General features: G+C 46.8%; 1 protein-coding gene across 1 annotated transcript in view; it reads right to left on the reverse strand.

Annotated features, from left to right (window-relative positions):
- Positions 1–386: 386 nt before the first annotated feature.
- TMEM132C (transmembrane protein 132C) overlaps positions 387–12837 on the reverse strand; it is a 165989-nt gene continuing 153538 nt past the window's right edge. The window contains exons 6-9 of the mRNA XM_058036794.1: positions 11535–11740; positions 10848–11121; positions 9969–10160; positions 387–2865 (exon numbers count right to left, since the gene is read on the reverse strand). Coding sequence (XP_057892777.1) covers positions 1672–2865; positions 9969–10160; positions 10848–11121; positions 11535–11740 — 1866 coding nt within the window. The 3' untranslated portion in view covers positions 387–1671. The remainder of the gene's footprint in view (positions 2866–9968; positions 10161–10847; positions 11122–11534; positions 11741–12837) is intronic.

Here is a 12837-nt window from a genome sequence, read left to right on the forward strand (position 1 = left end):
ATGGCAAAGACAGGACGATGCAAGTGCTTCTGGCTAACATAATACTGCTTCCAAGGGCTGGCTCTGCCACCTCCTTTCATCAGGAGAGCTTTGGAGGACACTGCTTTCCTCTTTGAATGGATTCTGATCTGTGCCCTCCATGAATGTGAACTGGCACTGAGCCAGCACAGTTCTGCCAGTTCACACCACAAATTAAATTTTGTATTTATTTAATCTCTATTTTGTATTTGCTTCTGATTTATTACTGCCTTGGTATTTGCTTGTTCAAAATTCAGATTTACAATCTAGTCTAAACTTTTCAGTCTTTGCTGGTCCAATGGCAAAAAAAAAAAAAAAAAATCTATAAAACAGTTCCAGGTATTTCTTGTTCTTGCTTCAGCAATATTTCCCTCCCTCCCTCCCAACAGTGTGCCCAGAGGCCAGCTCTCCCAGTAAAGGGAATAAACGTTTGGGGCAATCAGGGTCCTTCTGTCCATTCCTCTTCTTGCTTTCAGAGCTTGATGAGAGCTGGAGACACCAGAATAAACAGAAAAATGCAGCACAAAATTATGAATTCATGAACCTGGCAAAAAAAAACCCCCAAAACAATCCAACTGCAGGCTGTGCATATTTGGCCTGCGGTGGTCTCAGTTCCAGGAACATTTACAGTGCACCAGAGGGGCACTCCCATTGCTTGGTACTTGTAAAAGCTAACAGAAATCAACACCTCCTTCCCTTGGTGAAACACAGGAACTTTGGTTGTGGAAATTTCAAACAAGCAACTAAACAAACAACCCAGCCTGAAAGGAAAATGAAAATTCTTCCAAAGAGAACATCTTTCTTGCCAGGGTGAAATGGAGGCTCAGGCTTTCAGAAGAGACACCACGTGGAAATTATCAGTCAATACTTATCCCCTGAATTCTTTAAATGACAGGAGACTGTTTACAGCTACCTTAGAAACAGAATGTTCTTGTCCCACTGTGAACTTATTGAATTTTAAATTTTCCTGTTTTCAGGATATTTAAAAGAAAAATACAAGAGGGAAAATGATTCTGTTTCAATTTACAAGACAAATGGAAAAGTAAAAATGAAAATACCAGGTAATTTCTTCCTCCTTCACATGTAATGCCAAAGACACATCTTCCTTTCAAATGAAGGAAAGAAAAGAAATGGCTTGAGAACCAATATAAAAATTCTCCTTGTGGGTCACATGTCCATAACTGTGATGTTTTATTGGAACCAGAACAAGTTATTGTTTGCCTCTTGCTTATTCTTTTCATGCTCTTATATTCTCTCATTTCTTTTTACAGATATTTTTGGTACTGTGAAATATTACTATCGTTATTATTTGTATGACCCATAAAATGAATTTTCATAACCTAATCTTGCCCAGTTCATCAAACTGGTCATACCATTTCCTTGTTCCTTTCCTTTTGTATTCCACTTCCTAAATCCATGAATAGCAGAATAAGCACCGGGGAAAAAAATAAACAAACAACAAAACCCCAACAAAACAAAGCAGAAAGACAAAAACAAACCACGGACAGTTTGGCAAATTTCTTTCCCTGATTATAAAAACTGCCTCATCGTTTCTCCGGGCGATCCCTTCCCCTCCCCTTCGTCCCAATATATACTGTAGAACTGAAGGCATCAAGGTGTGGTCAAACCCAAAAAAAACACCCCAGCAGGGAGCTACGCTTTGTCTTTGAACTTCCCCACGTAGTTTCTGATCTCTTTGGAGTCGCCCAGCTCCATGTCCTGGCACACCCACTTAATGTCATCGTCGTGGCTGCCGAGGATGGAGTTGACGGTGGGGCAGCCGTCGTCGGGCGGGATGGTGGTGAACGTGGTGAACTTGACCCGCTTCCTCTTGGACGTGGGCGAGTGCAAAGGCTCCACCTTGTGCTCCTTGCCCAGCCTCCCCCCCGGGTCTGCAGCCCTGTGCAGCTGGCTCTGAGCGTTCTTCGGGGCGCTGCCGTTCAGCAGCTGGTTGCTCTCGTCGGCGCCCGAGCCGCGGTCGATGATGGTGGTGTGCTCGTCCTGCTGGGGCGACGCGTCCGCCGCGTTCTCCAGCAGCTCGGCCTCGTTGCCCAGCCACACCCAGTCGTGGGAGTGCGTCATGGTGCTCTGTCCCTCCACCAGCACCTGCTTGTGGCGGTACTTGAGCGCAAACGTTGCGCAGTTGATGAGGAACACCAGGATGGCCAGGCAGAAGACGCCCAGCAGGGCGTACATGCCGATCTCCAGGTCGCTGAGCCCGCGGGGCGTCTGCACCAGGTCGTTGTCCTCCATGCCAGCACCTCCTTTGGGCAGGTCCACCTGGGCGGGGAAGTTGGTGAAGTCGATGGGGATGTTCTGCAGCTGGCTGTCGTCCGAGAGCTTGCCGCCGTCCAGGCGGTTGTTTTTGACGACTTTGTTTTTGAGGACGGACTTGGCCGTGGTGCTGGCCTTCCTGAGGGGCCCCTCGGGGTCCCTGTCGGCCGAGGAGCCGCCGTGGTGGCGCCCGTCGTGCCCCGGCTCCGGGCCCTTGTGGCGCCGGTCGCTGGCGCGGTTCTCGATCTCGTCGGCGTCGTAGTCGCCGCCCGCCTCGGCGTCCGCGTCATTCTGCCCGAACTTCACCCTGATGCTGCCGCTGCCCACGGCCAGCACGCTCTTCCTCTTGGACTTCTGGCACGCCTCGGAGATCATCATGTCCACCTTGACCAGCGCGCCCTGGCCCTCGCCCTCGGCCGCCACCACGGGCCACCGCAGGGCAGGGCTCTGGTGCACGGACACCACGGCCTCGTCCAGGGACACCGCCGACAGCCAGAAGTCCTTGGGGTCATAGATGTCCAGAGGGGTGACAGAGCTGTCACTGAACTGGATCCAGGTGCTTACCACGGCTTCCTGCAAGGACAGGGACGTGGTTAAACACAGGCCTCTATCACAGACATATTTTATGAAAAAATCCTTTCGTTAGGATTTTTTCTCCTGAGAAGCTGAGAGGCCTCAGAAATGAAATGTAAACAATGGTTATCTGCTGCTGTGGAATGCAACAGGTGGATCTTTGATTGGTCTATGTGAGGTGTGTCTACTTGATGACCAATCAGAGGTCCAGCTGTGTTGGGACTCTGGTCAGTCACAAGATTTTATTATCATTCCATTCCTTTCTTTTCTAGCCTTCTGATAAAATCCTTTCTTCTATTCTTTTAGTATACTTTTAACATAATATTTTCTTTTAATATAATATATATAATAAAATAATAAATCAGGCTCCTGGAACATGGAGTCAAGATTCTCATCTCTTCCCTCATCCTAGGACCCCAGTGAGCACCACCACAGGCCTGCAGTGAATCAGCCCAGCCCGCTGCAGCCCATCCATCTCCCAGCTGGAGGAAATGGGACACAGCAACCCTGCACTGCATTTAAAGCAAACCAAGCCTCGACTGATGGGGCACAAAACTGGTCACATTTGTCACTAAGGGTTCCACTGTTACTCTCCCTGCAAATGTTGTGCACAAGGACGTAGAAAATAATTGATATGAGATGTCTTTATTACCCAAGTGCCCATTAGCAAGGTACAATTTTACAAGCTCTGTAAGGAAAGTCATTCCTGTGGTACAAAAGCCAAAAGAGGCAAATCACAGAAATTACCAGAGGCACTTGACAGAACACTTATTTCCCTCATGTAACACATGCACAGGTGTCATGGGGAGCTGTCAAATTAAGGCATAAGGATCTTAGCAGGAGTAAGGAGCTACCACAGCATCTTGGAAATGGCTGGAGCAGAAGATTCATCTGAAAGAAAAATCTCACAGAACAATTGCCATTTTGGTGGAGAAAGGCTTGTTTTAAGCAAAACACACTTTATCCTTGAGATAATTAAAAAGCCCACCAAATTTCTGTGTCAAGAAGAGGAGGATGGGGATTCTGGCATGATGTCTGCAATAAAAATACAAATGGCCTGGATTTAATTGGTCTGTCTTTGTGCTCTGCAGGTAGCACTGGCAGAAGTCATCATTAGAAGCAAACACAAAGCCAGAGGTCAGCTCTCTGCCATGTGAAATCCCACCCAGATGACACAGATATTTACTTCTCCAGATCTCAATAGCTTTCTTTGCAGGGCATTTCTTTAATTTTTCATTTGTTCTGTGCCTTGCCTGCGTAGCCAGCAGACGGCCAGGCAGATTGCCAGAGTGCAACTTCCCACAAACTGAAGTTCTTTCCTTCCCACACTTCAACCACAAATGGCTCTAATAACTTCACACTTGGGTACATCAGAACAACTGGGCTGAAAAACCAGCTCTGGGGAAAAACATTGCCACCCTGTTAATGTCCACTCATAATACAAATTTACAACTTAATATGGTATTCAATTGGCTGCAATTTGTTATGCTATGGTTATAAACAAAGAGAATTGCTGCCCTTCCAGTTGAATTTAAAGCTGTTCAGTGAAAACAGCAAGGGGCATTTAGCTGGGCAGAAGGTTGGGCCATACTGAATATTTGATTTCCAAAGCACTATCAGCAAGTACTCGAGAGACTGAAAGAAGAAAAATAAGTTGTGGCACAACAGGAAAGAAGGCAGAGTTCTTGGTGATTCAAATTTACTTCAAAGAGCTTGAAACGGAGCCAGGGTAGCTCAGAAGCTGGGAAGGGTGAACTGCAGAAGGAAATTAAAACATCTGATCCTTCATTAGAGAAACAACCCTGAAATGAGTGAACAAACACAAAGCTGCAGGGCACAGCTCGAATTTCTATCACAGAAATCTATAGCAGAGCAACCCCGGTCAGAGGAAAGCAAAGGGGTTTTTAATGGGTATGGGCAGAGAGAAAAGGATTCACCTCCTCAGGCAATCCAGCATGCTGCTGCCTCCCTTCTCCCCACAGCAAAGGTCAGCTCATGTGCCACTGGGGATGCACACTGTGCCAGGAAAACACCAGCATCACTTCCAGCCCACCACCACTGCCTGCCACTGTGCCCTCCTCTGGAGAGCAGGAGAGAAAATAAATTCCTGCAGGATTTTGTTCAGGTGGGGCTGGAAAGGATGGCACCTGTGCCCCTGCCCAGCTGGGAACAGGCACCGCTCCACACCCTACCATGGACTCACCTCACTGAACCCTTTCTGCACTGGGACAAAGTTACCACCAACTTCAAGGCAACTTTTATTCTTTATGCCACTGCTCTACAAATCTGCATTTCTGGTTTTATGAAGCAGAGACAGAGAAAAATGGGATGGCAGTCAGCTGAAATTTGCAGGCACACTTTGTGATTTACTGTAGGTAACAGAGGTGTGCACTGGCTTAGCCATTATTTTCTACCAGCACTGACATTTTTTATTTCCAAGAGAACGTTTCTTCATAGGAGGAACCAATTTTTTTCTCAAAACAACATTGTCATGCCTGTACTACGGACAACATTAATTAAAAGGGAAAGAAAACAAATGAGAGAAAGAGGGAGAGAGTTTAAAATCCTGCCCAAATATGTTGGATCAGACCAAATATTCTATTTGGCAAAAGATCATTTCCTCTCATTCACATCATTAAAGGAAAGCCAAAGGCAGGGCAAGGAAGTGAATTTCCCAAATGATTATAAATTCTGAGAAGCTAAAAAGAAAAGAAGAGAGAAAAAGGAAATGATTTAGTGCCGTGTCCTTCAAGGAGCTGTTTCTGCAAATCCTGTGTACCACATCAATAAATCCCCTCCAAATCTCTGACAAGGTCCCTCCAGTTACTCTCAGGAGATGAAGATGGATGGGAGCCTTCCCACCTGCCAAGCTGCTGCCCCTCGTCTCCTGCCCCCAACACTGAGGTGACAAATGCTTGTGCCCTTTAATTACCAAGCACAAACCAAGGGTGTGAGGGATTAGCTTGCTTTCCAGCCTTGATTTCCCTCCCTTTTCCTCTCTCACACACTCAGAGTGACCACAGGGACCCATCAGTGCCAGTGCTGCCCACAGAGCAGGAGGATCTCAGTGCTGAGATGGGGAGTCAGAGATTGCTCATCAGGTCATGCTAATGACAGCAAAATCCAGCCCAGAGATGTAGAAACTGCTTCTCACAACACTGTTGATCACCACCAGGCTTTCCTTAAGCACATAAAAACCTTCATCAAGACATTTTTTGTTTAAACCTTCCCTTGTGCCTTTGCTGCTCTCTTCCCCCACCACAGGTGAATTTTCAGCTCTTGGTCTGTGGCAGTTCCACCACTTTTCCTGGCCTTGAATTACATTGTGGCTTATCAGTCCAAAGATAAATCTTATCCATTTGATAAATCTTCTTGGATAAACTGGTTGCATTTTAGAGAATTCTGCTGCTTAGAAACACACATTGGGATATTTGATTTTATTCCATGCTCAGAATAAAGCAGCCATTTAATGGTCTCCATTCACTGTAGCACAAATAAAAGTATTTGTGAGTAAGCCCTCAATTGCTGGGGTCAGCTGCAAGGGCCCTGGAGTGAGGCAGGACATCAGAGGGAAGAAATGGTTGGCTCTGCAGAAAACAAACACACCCCTCCCTCAATAAAGGCAAAGGAATATTGTTCTCAGCAGCTTCTGCTGGGCCAGCTCTGATTGCTCTGTCTGGGGACTTGGATGCTGGAATGATTTCCCTAGCAATTTTATCACATGAAATATCAAAGTATTACATGTGCATTTATTTTTAAGCCCGTGGCTTGTGTAGTAAAAATTGGGCTTGATCGTTATGATGTGGAAATGAAAGCAGCCAAGACTCAGATCTAAATTCAAGCCATGCATTCCCCCACTGTGGGTTTCTCTCTCTCCTTTTTGTCCAATCTGCTCATGTGACATTCCTTTCCAGTGGGAATTTGCTTGTATTTGCAGGGGAAGAATTCAGATTCTTATCCAACAATGCATCCCTTCTCCCTTTCCCATGCTGCTGAATTCCTTTGTCATTCCTGTGAGCCACTCCATTGCTCTGTCAGCTTAAAGCAGATATAAATACAATTTGGGTGTAACTCACACTGCCAGGATGGGGCAATGAACCCACACCACAACAATGCTGCTAATATCTGTTCTAAGATATAAATACAATTTGGGTGTAACTCACACTGCCAGGATGGGGCAGTGAACCCACACCATGACAATCCTGCTAATGTCTGTTCTAAGATATAAATACAATTTGGGTGTAACTCACACTGCCAGGATGGGGCAATGAACCCACACCACAACAATACTCCTAATATCTGTTCTAAGATATAAATACAATTTGGGTGTAACTCACACTGCCAGGATGGAGCAATGAACCCACACCATGGCAATCCTGCTAATGTCTGTTATAAGATATAAATACAATTTGGGTGTAACTCACACTGCCTGAGAGATACTTTAATGCACAGAACTGTTTATTGAAGGCTTTTTTCTCCTTTCTTCACTGACCCATTTCAGTTGCTCAGCCCCCATGCAACACCCCACAGTGACAAAAAGCTGGATATGACTGTGAGTTCCCCTGCAGAGCCAGCTGAGCTTTGAGAGTCCTTGAAGCTCACTTAGATCAGAAAACATTTAAACACTGTAGGTTTTCTTTTGTTTACATTTTGGAGAAGCCTTTAGGATGACAGTGTTGATTTAACAACCATCAGCAAGCAAAATGGAGCAGCCTTCTACCTGAGCAGATGGCCTCCAGAAATAGATAACTCACAGCTAGAGTTTCCAAATTTTCAGAAGGCACTTCATCTTTGATATTTAAAAGTTGGTCAACCCGTGTCTATTTTTAGGCACCTAAATCACTGATCCACTTTTCAGTGCCAATGAGCTCCCCATTGATTAGAAAATAAAACATGGGCTCAGCATCCCTCAAGGTCACCTTGCCACAGCAGGTAATTAGCTGCTCAGCTATAGATAAAGGTATCTAACTTAAAGCTTCCAAGGTGAAAAAAATATTGGCTTATCCTCTTTAGAGAGCTTTGTACTTATGGAGAAACTGCCAAATTTCAGGGCTTGTGCTTTGGCTGCTTTGTGCTGTGTGTCATTAGAACTGAGGTAATCCACTCATTATGGTCACTGAAAAAAGCCACAGCAAAAATGCTGCATTTTTGTTTTCCAGTTGCATCAGTAAGGTTGCATGAGTTATCTGGGGTTTTTATAAACTTGCCTGAGAGGAAAAGATACACTTAAGTAATGAAGAACTCACAATGTTCAAGTACAGGCTTAGTCCTGGGCTGTCTCCTTGGAAAAAACCCTCCTTCAAAAGGGCTTGATTTTCAGCAAACACTCAGCATTTGCCTTCACAATTCCAGCTCAGTCAGGATCTCAGCTGATGCACTCCAAATCATGAGTCACTTCTTGCAAAATTTAGCCACAAACATTCCCACATTTGCATTAATTTTTCTAAGGGAAAGTGACTTAAATGTTATATCCTTCATTCAAGCTGCAATGAAAGGAAAAGATGTCTGTGACTCTATAGGTCACTCCTACACCATTTCCTTCCACTCGTTTCCCAGTGTGAAATCTATTCCTCTCTGGTTTTGGTGATGGAGATGCCCTGCTCACAACCAGGGCCTGACTTCTGCATCAGAAATGTGTCACCCTCAGCAACCTGAGACTGTCCTGCAGGGAACAGCAGCCCAAACCAAACACTTCACCAAAATAATTTAACAGCTCAGATGATGGGAAAAATAATTTCAGCCCAAATCACATTTACACGTTCTGACTGTTCTGTATGACTTCCTAACGTGCCAGTTTCAGTGACATGCAGTGACATGTCACATCACATTGCCACGCCATAGGCAACAGCAGGGGGCACAGGGGGCACCCCTGGCATCATCTGCCATAACCTGGTGCTGACAAATGTCTCTGCATACTCAGGACAGACCATCCATAAACCACAGAGGCTGACATGGCACTGGGCAGCCTCTCCAGACCCACAGGCTCTTCTGTCTGCAATCAGAGCCACAATTCCTGCAGTGCTGCTGCAGGACTGCTCTGTCCCACAGGACAGCACTGGGTCAGGAGGGCTCCAGGTTTTGTTTCACAGGCTTTGTCTGAAGACAGGATGCCAGATGTGGTTTCTAAGCCCCGAAGAAGGGTACAAATGGGTTAATTACATAAGATTCTTATGTTTACAGGATGCAACAAATGGAACAGATGGGCACCGTGTCCTTCTAGCTTGGACATTTCCCTGTCACTAAGTTATAAAACAAACTAGATTATTTTTATGTTCCAGAAAATTAGGTAGCAATAATCATGAAAACGGGCCATAAAACTTGACTTGAGATCTCCCTATCTATGGGAGAGGAAAAATGCAGTAGCTGTGGACAGATTTAATTGTGTGGTCCCCAGTCCCAACCCTCAAACCAACTGATCACGGAAAGATGTTCCAGTGCTGACCCTTGGGTTTATTCTGGGCCAGAGTGAGTGTTTGCCTTGACCTGCTGGTGTTCTCCAATCTTCTTTTCCACAGAGCTTGTGACCTAGACAAGCTGTTTGAAAGACCCCCTTTAGAGAGATGGGAATTTGCTGGCTTAAATAAGATCAGCACATGAACTAGATGATGAATTCCCCAAAATCCACATGAGAAATAAAAGGAAAGATGAGCCTGGCAGTGTGTCATGGCTCCAGGAGGGAAAAGAAATGGATGTGGCCATCTTCTGCTTTTTACAACTCTTGAAGATATTGAATTGTGACACACAGAGCTCTGTGCTCTCCAGAGCAGAATAAAAGGGCAAGCTCACAGACCAGGATCACTGTCCAAAATCTGTCTGTGCAGTGAAAACAACACAGGCTCATTAGCTAAAGAAAGTATTAAAACTGTGAACAGCATAAACTTCAGTGCAGTTAGGACTTTTACTGCAGACTGAAGTCCCTGTTGGGAAGGGAAGAAATGACAAAGCAATTCCAGAGTATCTGTAGGGAAAAGCAGCTAACATGGAAACAGACTGCCCCTGAAGTTTAAATCCTAAAGTGGCTGTGAATTCTCATCTGTGCTTTACACTGATGAGCCCTGCCCCACCCCAGAAGGCAAACCCAGTAAACCCAGAGGGCACATTACCTGCTTGGGAGTGTGAAGCAGCTCCTGGGCCACGGCTGTGGCCACGATGGCCCTGCTGGTGGCTGCACTGGGCTGCAGGAAGAGAGACAGCCCAGACACCAGCTGCACCCCGAGGTCTGTGATGGTCACTTTGTCATCCAGCACAGTCACTGTCTTCTCTGCCAGGATGGAGTCAGACAGAGGAGACAGAACCTTTGGAGAAACACAGAAGAATCAATTTAGGAAAAGGCTGATCAATTGATAAAACCTTTCCTAAGGTCGTCGTGCCTCCTTGTCTCCAAAGCTTTATGCACAGAAAGGAGGAGCACAGGAAAGGCAGTCTGATTTCATTAGCAGGGTCAGAAAACCTGAGTGGAGAGGCTGTGGCTGAGAACCATCCCAGAGTGGGAGCTGTCCTGTCCCAGTTGTGTTATTTGCATTATTTCACCACGAGAGTGGAATTAAAATTCTCTTCTCCTGTTACTCTGTCTTCCCATGTGGATGAGCTCATTAAAGCTCCCAACTGCTCCAAAGGGGGTTACCAGCCTAGGATTTGTCTTTCCTTTCTTGGCTTGGAAACTCTGTTCCTCCAGCTTTTGCTGTTTCTGATGGAACAGCAAGACAGTGAAATATCCCTCCCTTAGCTGAAACTAAGGGCCATGCTGCTCTCTTCAGGAACCACAGACAGCCAGCTCATACACATGCTGTCCTCCCCACCTCCCTCATACCCACACAGATCAGCTCTATCACCCTTTATGCCCTGGTTTGATCAGGATTCCCATGTGCAACCCCACAAATGACCCGTGGGGCATGGCAGGAGTGGCACACAGCCCACCCCAGCCCTGCCCAGGCTGTACCTGCATGGTGGTCATGCCCAGGCTGTACCTGCCCAGGCTGTACCTGCATGGTGGTCATGCCCACTTCCCGGCCGACCAGGATCCTGCCCTCCTGCAGCCTGGCAATGTGGGGATCCTCCAGCTTCATGAAGTCCCTGACCAGGTCCGTGATGTCAAAGTGCCAGTCGGAGCCCAGCAGGTAGCTCAGCTGTCCCCAGGGCCCCGAGTCCTCGGCCACGAACTGGGTGAGCACCCTGACCATGGCGTGCTGGTACTGCAGGGTGCAGCCCCTGCCCCTGCGCTCGTCCTCGTCCTCATCATCGCTGTCCCGCGTGGGCCTGGGGCAGGAGAGAGCACAGCGTGGAGAAACGCTCCCAAAACATCACTGAACACAGCATTGGGGTGATAACGGAGAGTGCCCCTCAAACACAGCCCTCCCTTCTGCATCTCTGGACCATGGATGCCCACCTCACGTGATGAAGGATCCCACAACAGCACTGTGCCACCCTTTCATCGGTGCATCCCAACAACACCTCTGCCAGGGCACCTTACCAGAGTCCCACACTGTGTTTTGCTGCCCAGGACAGACACACGCACAGAAGCAGAACTCCCACAGCTTTTACAGCTTTATTGGATCTGCAGATGCCCAGTGCAAAGCTGTGCCAGTACTGCTGCTCCTCAGGGGAAGAGGCAGCACTTTGGGAGCGTTCCTTTCACAAATCACACAAGAAATGCAGTGACTCCAGCCCACCTTTTGTTGGAAACCACGGGGACTCTCCAGCCTTTGATCTGGCTGAGCTCAGTGTCAGAAATGTCGATCTGGAGGGGCAGGCGTGGCACCCACACCGTCATCTGCAGGGGGGCACTCAGGTACTGGTAGGTGAAGTTCACCAGGGCGTTCACCTTGCCCTTCATCTCCTTGCCGTTGACAAAAACATAGTCACACCTGTCAGACACCTGAGAGGGGGAGAGAGGGGAGGAGAAAAGGTGATCAGTGTGACAAAATGCGCTCCAAGTGCCACCCTGGCAGCTCAACCCCAAACAAACAGAGGCTCCCCTGTTTATGCACGTTCACGATGGCCTGGTGCAGCGGGAGCAGCTGAACACCCAACACCTCCCTGGCTCGGGACACAAGGTGCTGGAGATGCCCAAGGGCTGCATGCTGTTTATGAAGCTTGCAGCTGATTTTCTGCAATGCAGCGAGCTCCAAACTGATGGCAGAGCTGGGGAATCCTTAATGAGCAAAGCTCTTCCCAGCTTGGTCAAGAGGAACCCAGCAAACCCAGACTGGGCTCCACAGGGGCAAGCAGCCAAAGCTCTGCCCTGGACACGACCTCCACCAGGGGTGATGCTGCTTTCCCCACTGGCTCTGCAGTAGATTTCACCCACTGAAGAGTAACAGAAGTAATTTCCTCTGCAATAAACATTATCTGTTTGTAAATGTTTACATTTTGATTAAAGCTGTAAAGTATTTCTAAACACTACAGTAGATTTATCATTAATATGTAAATGCTGTCCTGGAATATAAGCAAGCATTATCATAGCCATGTAAGAGTTATATCAGTAATCACTTCTTTAATCAGTGTTGTAATTTACAGACCATTGAGTTTTCTCATTTATTATGTTACTGAGTACCAGTGATAAAATCACTCCTGGATATATAAATCATTAAGAGAGATGCAGATAGTATGAAGTGACTCCATGTGATAAAGTCATTGTCATTTCTATTCCTAAAGGTGTCATAAATGTCTGGGGAAATCCAGTGGCACATTAATCATACATTAAGTGGTGAGCAATGGGAGCTGTTACATTACTAAATGAGCTGGTATGTCTGCAGAAATTACCAGCAAAGCCAGCAGATCCCAGCTCCTGCTCTTGCTCCCATCCTGTCAGAATTGTATTTCATCACCCCTAACGAGCATGGATAATGGTGGAAATGCTTCTCCCACCTGAACATGTGTTTATATTATCATCTGCTCCCTTCCACCCATTCCCAGCCCCTTTTTATTCAAATGAGGATTATCAGCTGGCAGTGCTGGTTCCCCAGACTAACC

The sequence above is a fragment of the Melospiza georgiana genome, chromosome 18 (assembly GCF_028018845.1).
Source record: "Melospiza georgiana isolate bMelGeo1 chromosome 18, bMelGeo1.pri, whole genome shotgun sequence".
NCBI lineage: Eukaryota > Metazoa > Chordata > Aves > Passeriformes > Passerellidae > Melospiza > Melospiza georgiana.